The sequence below is a fragment of the Arachis ipaensis genome, chromosome B01 (genome assembly GCF_000816755.2).
Source record: "Arachis ipaensis cultivar K30076 chromosome B01, Araip1.1, whole genome shotgun sequence".
NCBI classification, from domain to species: Eukaryota; Viridiplantae; Streptophyta; class Magnoliopsida; order Fabales; family Fabaceae; genus Arachis; species Arachis ipaensis.
The window spans coordinates 9535970-9543643 of record NC_029785.2 but is presented as its reverse complement, the minus strand read 5'-3'; the positions used below and the strand labels follow the sequence as shown (position 1 = coordinate 9543643).

Sequence of the window (7674 nt, the reverse complement as noted above, 5' to 3'; positions counted from 1 at the left end):
AATAGCAGGGAGATTCAGGAGTAGATAGATTATATGAAATTGATAGATTTGGAGCTGTCAGGAAGAATGTACACATGATTTGGGAGATCCTCTTGTAGCAGAATAAATCGGGTGCTTGTGGATAGTGAATAGCAAGAGAACTTTGAGGGATTGTATTTAAAAGGCTTGGCAAGTCTTTTTTTTGTTGCTGCTGACAGGTGATAGTATCGAGATGTGCGTATAAATATGCGATGTGTTGTTTTACTTGTCTTTAGTTGTTGATTTTGTATTCTTTGGTTTTGTGGTGGTGTTTTTTCTTGACTTGTTTCTCACACCCTTGTGGGATGTTTGAGAGTTTTAATTATCGAAAAAAATATAAAATATTTTTTGAAAGGATCTATTTGGTGTTTTTATTAACTAATGTATCAAAAATATGTTTTTGTATAAAAATAATTTAAAAATAGTCCAAAAATGTTAGGTACTAGAATTAATAAGGACAAAATAACACAACTAAAATTTGTGAATGAGAAATAGATAGAACTGAACAAGAATATAGACAATAGTGGAAATAATAATATGACAAAGTGATGAAATTACAATCTCTCACAATACATAGAAAAGTTTATAATACTCTCTTACGTATTATGAAAATTCATACAAAAGAATTATACATATGAGAGACCTTACTACTTGCAACTAATCTTATCTTCAAGTTGCAAATTTTGACTAGAACTTTGACTATGCAAGTTGGACAGTTGAAAGAAGTTTCATGATCCTTCTTACTTAATAAGAACCATTTGCATCATACTTGATTCTATACCAAGCTTAAGTTCTATAATGTTCTTTAATTTTCTTGAAACTTCATCATGCTCCACTTGTATCACTTGTAATCTCTAGCCAATTTTTTTGACTTCAAACCAAAAGAAGAATTTTGTACTCAAAATTATTTTTTTGGTGTATTCATGATGCTTCATATTTTCAATAGGCCAAGAGAAGATCTGCACCAATCAAATTTATTTGTATTAATTGGTTTTGTCATAATATCTGCAAGATTGTTGTTGGTGTGGATTTTCTGCATATCCACTTTTCCTTCCTCCACTACTTCACGATCACGAACAAAATGATATTGAACGCCTATGTGTTTCGTTCTTCAGTGAAAAGCTGGATTCTCTTCGATGTGCAAGGCACTCTGACTGTCACAAAATATTGGAATCATATCCTGATTGTGCCGAATTCCTCCATTAACCTTTGCAACCAAATTGCTTCCTTACAAGATTGCATAGCTGTCATATATTCTGCTTCTGTAGTTGATAATACTACAACTATTTATAATTTTGATAACCAACTTATTGCACCTCTTGCAAGTGTGAACGCATAGCTCATAGTGGATTTTCTTTTGTCAAGATCTCCTGCGAAATCAGAGTCAGCATAACCTTTAATGGTAAATTCAGATCCTCCAAACATAAAGCAACACTTGAGATTCCTTTGATATATCTCAAGATCTTCTTCACAGTATTCCAGTGCTCTTTTCCTAGATTTTCCATGAATCTGCTGACTATCCCGGCAGATTGAGCGATATCTGGTCTGGTGCAAATCATGGCGTACATAAGGTTTTCCATTGCAGATGCATACGATACTCATGACATTTCTATCTTCTCTGCTTCACTACTATGACACATCTCAAAAGATAATTTAAAATTGATAGAAAGTGGGGTAAATATTGGCTTACACTCTTACATATTGAAGCGCCGCAAGACCTTCCTCAAGTAATTTTCTTGGGATAGCCAAATCTTCCTATCTTTTCTGTCTCGGCAAATCTGCATCCCCAAAATCTTGTTTGCTGGTCCCAGATCCTTCATATCAAACTCCCTAGCTAACTGAGCATTTAATTCCTTGACACGATCTTTGTTGGGCCTATCACCAACATGTCATCCACGTACAACAGTAGAATGATGAAATCATCATTACTAGACCTCTTGTAATAAGTACAATGGTCTGACTGAAATCTGTTATAATCAAGGCTAATAATGAAGGAATCAAATCTCTTGTACCAACATCTTGGCGCCTGCTTTAAGCCGTACAGAGATTTGGTTATCTTGCAAACCAAGTTTTCTTTTCCTGGTTCTTCAAAGCCTTCTGGTTGGAGCATATATATATTTCTTCTTCAAGTTTACCATGAAGAAAGGCAGTATTTACATCTTCTTTTTGAGCAAATTCCTTCACCACCAGGCTTGTACGATAACATTCTATCTAGTCATGATTGTCACGTTTTATTTTATAAATCCATTTGTTACCAATTGCTTTTCTTCTGTCCGGGAGTGGGACAACCTCCCACGTCTTGTTTCTGTGTAGTGCTTCCATTTCTTCTTGCATGGCTTCATCCATAAAGAAGAATCTGGACTTTCAATAGTCTCTTGAAAGGTTGATGGTTCTCCATCTTTAGTAACAAAACAATATGCATCATGGCAAGTCATGACATAATCGGCATGCCATGATGGTTTTCTCAATTCATGTGTTGTTTTGCGAGATTCAGCTGGTTCTTGTACAACTTGCTCAGGTTCTGCTTCAGAAGAGTCCTTTTCTCTAGACTTATCAGTCATGTATATTGAAGTAGTTTCTTCATTGCTGTTGTTGTTTTCTTGCTTCTTTTGTAACTCGTTTTCAGCAAATATAACATCTCTACTGACAGTAACTTTGTGGGCAGTGGGGTCCCACAAACGATACCCCTTTACATTGTCAGCATATCCCAAGAAGATACACTTTCTTGATTTCGAATCAAGCTTTGTTCTTTCTTGGGTATTGAACATCACATAAACAGGACATCCAAACATATGGAGAGAAGAATAATCAGGTGGCTTACCTTGCCACATCTCCATTGGACTTTTCAACCCAATTGCTGTTGACGGTGATCTGTTAATCACGTAGCAAGCTGTTTTGACTGCTTCTGCCCAGAAAGACTTGGCTAATCCTGCAGTTCGCAACATAGCTCGAGTTCTTTCTAGAAGAGTTCAGTTCATCCGTTCGACAATACCATTTTGCTGAGGTGTATATGCAACTGTGAATTGTCTCTAAATACCCTCGTGCTTGCAAAATGCTATGAAATCACAATCAGTGTATTCTCCTCCAATGTTTGTCCTCAAGCACTTTATTTTCTTCCCAGTTTCAAGCTCTATTCATGCTTTAAATTCCTTGAATACTGAAAATACATCTGACTTCTTCTTGATGGGAAATACCCATACTCTTTGTGAGTAATCTTCTATGAAGGAGACAAAATATTTTGCTCCTCCTAGTGATAATTCTGGTGATTCCCACACATCAGAATGATTCAAGTCTAGTATGTGCTTGCTTCTAGAGGTTGATCTTTCAAACTTCAATCTATGCTGCTTGCTTGTCACACGGTTCTCACAAAAAGGTAGATTCACCGTTTTGAGCCCTGGAAAGAGATTACGTTTTGTAAGAACTTGTAGACCCCGTTCTGACATATGGCCTAATTTACTATGCCACAACATCGTTGTGTCTTCTTGGTCTGTAGATGCAACTGATGCTTCTGCGTCTCAAACTGTATCTCTAGAAAGCAAGTAGAGATTGGTTGTTACCCATTTTGCCTTCATAATCACATGAGTACCATTAGTCACCTTCAACGATCCATTTTCAATATTGATCTTGTACCCTTGAGAATTTAACAGTCCAATGGATAACAAATTTTTTCTTAGGCCATTCACATGTCTTACACCTTGAACTATATAGATGGAACCATCAAACATTTTAATTTTGATAGTACCGATTCCCACAATTTTTAAAGCATGATCATCTCCCATGAGTATAGATCCTTTTGAAATAGGTTCATAAGTGTTAAACCACTCATAATGTGGAGTCATGTGATATGTTGCTGCATAATCCAATAGCCAGACATCAGCTAGTGGTTTATTGTCTTCATGACCAATATCAGCTTCAATGCACAAGACATCTCCATCATCAGAGGTGTTTGCAACACAACCATGTGAGGTAGTTGTATTAGCAGTTTTCTCTGTACTCTTCTTGTTAAATTAACAATCTTTCTTCAAGTGTCCTTTCTTGCCACAATTGTAATAAGTAAGGTTCTTCTTTTGAGATCTTGATCTACCATGACTTTGACTCCCACTAGAGTCATGTTTCGTTGATTTGCCTCTCATCACAAAGCTTCTACTTGCTTAGAACTCTCCATTCGATCATCTTTATTTTTGCGCCTGCTTTCTTCTTCAAGAATAGTGGCAACAATATCATCAAATCGAAGTTAATCAACAATATTGTTATTTGTGATGTTGATGATAAGTTGATCATATGAGTCTGGTAAACTTTGGAGAAGAAGTGCAGTACGTACATTTTCTACAATTTAACACTCCATGGTTATCAGTTGTGAAAATACAGTATTAAGATTGTTGATGTGATCCGTCACCGATGTAGATTCACTCAAACGAAGAGTATAGAGTCTCCTTTTCATAAATATCTTATTGTGAAGTGACTTTGCCTCGTACAACTTAGGGAGTGTCTCCCAAATCTCCTTTGCTGTCTGTTTTTCCGAGATGCTTGATAATACAGAATCTGTCCTAGCCAAGTGTAAATTGGCAATGGCGTTTCCCTCCATCTCTTTCCACTTGTCATCAGGAATATCGGTAGGCCTGCCTTCTATTGCTTCTAAGAAATTATCCTTTCTCAAAATTGCCTTGATCTTCAGTTTCCAAAGGAAAAAAATTATTTCCATTGAATTTCTCGATCTTTGATTTTGTTGTCATGGTTCTGACACCAACTTACCCTTTTACACCGGAATATTAAGAACCTAAAGGTCTGTTACCACTGTTAGGTACTAGAGTTAATAAGGACAAAATAACGCAACTAAAATTTGTAAACGAGAAATAGATGGAACTGAACAAGAATATAGACAATAGTGGAAATAATAATATGACAAAGTGATGAAATTACAATCTCTCACAATACATAGAGAAGTCTATAATACTCTCTTACGTATTATGAAAATTCATACAAAGGGATTATACATATGAGAAACCTTGTTACTTTTTTCTCTAAGTTTCACTCACTAATTCTATGCAAAACATAGCATACATTAGCAAATGCCTTAACCCCTATATATAGTATTTTGTGGAGATGCATTTGGTTTACAAGTTGATCAAGTTGTGCACAAGTGTGTGTACTAGAGTCTTCTTTTACATTCATATTTATCAAGTTGTATAACAAGTTGATAAATATCAACTTATGTAATAACTCATTTTTTGACTAAGTCAAAGATTGCAACTAATCTTATCTTCAAGTTGCAAATTTTGACTAGAACTTTGACTATGCAAGTTGGACTACTTGAAAGTAGTTTCATGAGTCTTCTTACTTGATAAGAACTATTTGCATCATACTTGATTTTAGACCAAACTTAAGTTCTATAATGTTCTTTAATTTTCTTAAACTTCATTATGTTCCACTTGTATCACTTGTAACCTCTAGCTAATTTTTTTACTTCAAACCAAAAAAAGAATTTTGTTTCTTCTTTTCACAAAAAATATAACAAAAAAAAGGACAAGTTTTTCCTAGAGGTGTTAAGTAAAAGGATAAAAATTCAAAAGAACATATTGAGGAGTTGAATTTCTCTTTAGTAGGAACTAAATTGGTGAAAGTGGATTAGTTACATTTGATGTGTAGAGAGTGTCATCTAGTTAAAAAAAAAAACAAATTAGATGTCTTTTCACTAATCTCACATATCACGAGCACTTATTTTACTCAGATACCTCCTCACCACGGACACCCGTAGCAGTGTTCAGAACTTTAACTTAACTTGTGGGAATCAACTTCCTCCTTACACCTATTTTTTATTAAAAAGACTTAAAATGATAAGAATACCTAAAAATATTTTCTGTCAACTACCCTATTTAATAACTAACTTTGGGATAAAAGACGTTGGTTAAATATTACATTGCAACTATTGGATAATGTACTTCTCTCAAAATGACTTTACACTATAAAAGGAGCTCAACTCACTTCTCTTGAAGGACCTTTTTCTAAAAATTTAAAGAGCTCCTATCCATTTTTTCTCTCATCCAATTGTTCTCATTGTTTTTTATTTTGTTCATCGTCGACTTCAAACAAAAATTTACAAAATTGGCATTCGGTGTTCCAACAAGATTAATTAACATTTATCCACTCTAAAAGAACTCATTTATCTTCTTATGACATTAGTAAAAGTCTCAACACTTATTCTCCATTTCTATTTCTCATTTTTAGTTCTTGTATTATTTATTTGTCATTAATAAAAGTATTTTTCTCACAAATAGATTTATCTTTAGTCTCTCATCTTAATCTTTTTTTTATTTAATCTATTTTCACAAAAAAAAACTTACCCAAATCAACAAGCTATAATTTTTGATTGATGAAGAAAGAATTTTGGCTCATTATTAAATTAAAAAGTAATATACTTTTTTCATTTTCTTTGTAAATAAACTTTTATATATATCGTGACTTTGTTAAACATACATTGATGATACTGATATATATTCACACAAGAGACAATATATAATAAATATTATAGAAAGCTAAGCATTCATAATACATTACCATTACAAACCGATAGAGAGATCTTTCTAAGTATTGCATCGACAATTCAAAGTCCATAATTTATTTATTTATTTAACTTAAAATACTTATGTCTCTTCTTCTTGTATATATAGCTTTAAATTTACTCACGGTGTTCCCAAATCTTGATGTGAAATTCATCCTTAAATCCCAGAATTGGATTCCGAACAACATTTCCTCCTTTGATTTTTGTCCACCTGATAATATAAATATGATAAAGCTGACGTATGTTATATGTTTATCCATAGCTTTATGAACAACATATGATGTATATATCATAACATAACATAATAAATTTGGGTTCTCTAAAATGAGTAAGTTAGTAAAGTAGTAAAATGAATAGTTAATTATCGTTAATTTTGTAATTTTTATAAAATGTGTGTCTTATTATCTTAATTTAAAAGTGATTAATTCCTCATTTTATTATTTTATCAACTTTTTCATTTTAGAGAATCTTAATCCATAACATATGAAAATTGTTGCTTAATGTGTTACCTATATTTTGTGACCAAAACATGAAGAAAGGTGGCTATGAAAGCTCTACTTAACTCAGCTCCTGGACACTGTGCCAATCCTCCACCAAAAGGCTTGAAATTTTTTGACACGGTGAGGGAGTCAAGCTCCTTCATTGCATTCAAAAAGTGTAAGAAATTTGTTAGTGATCGAGTTAATAAAGTAAGAGAAATAAATGAAATGAAAATTTCATACACACTTTCCAGCGCCATGGATTGAAGGTAAGTGGGTCTTTATATATTTCTGAGTTCATATGAAGGCTGGGAGTAAAAATCAGGATGATCCAATTAGCTGGAATTACATATTCTGTAAAATGATAAAATTAAAACATATTATATCATCATCTTACAAAATTTGGGATAGTTAGAGAGAATTAGAGTTTACCATTGAAGTGAATATCTTTTAATGCTATTCTTAGTAGTCCAGGAAGCAAAGTTGAGAACCTAAGAGTCTCATTCAATACCTGAAATATGCATCATAACAACTACTCATAAACAATGAATAAAAAAAGTTTTTTTTTTTAATAAAAGTTTAATAAAATTTTTATTTATTTGAATAAATGTCTGTATC

At 33.2% G+C, this 7674-nt stretch overlaps 1 protein-coding gene across 2 annotated transcripts in view; it reads right to left on the bottom strand.

Annotated features, from left to right (window-relative positions):
- The window catches only part of LOC107623233 (cytochrome P450 87A3-like), an 8653-nt gene continuing 7494 nt past the window's right edge, over window positions 6516-7674 (bottom strand). Inside the window, exons 6-9 of one of the 2 annotated variants that reach the window (XM_016325454.2) lie at window positions 7489-7567; window positions 7304-7410; window positions 7087-7214; window positions 6516-6788 (exon numbers count right to left, since the gene is read on the bottom strand). In XM_016325454.2, the coding sequence (XP_016180940.1) occupies window positions 6695-6788; window positions 7087-7214; window positions 7304-7410; window positions 7489-7567 (408 nt within the window). In that variant the 3' untranslated portion in view covers window positions 6516-6694. Of the gene's footprint in view, window positions 6789-7082; window positions 7215-7303; window positions 7411-7488; window positions 7568-7674 lie in introns of those variants that run through there. The other variant, XM_021117238.1, reaches the window with a different exon arrangement.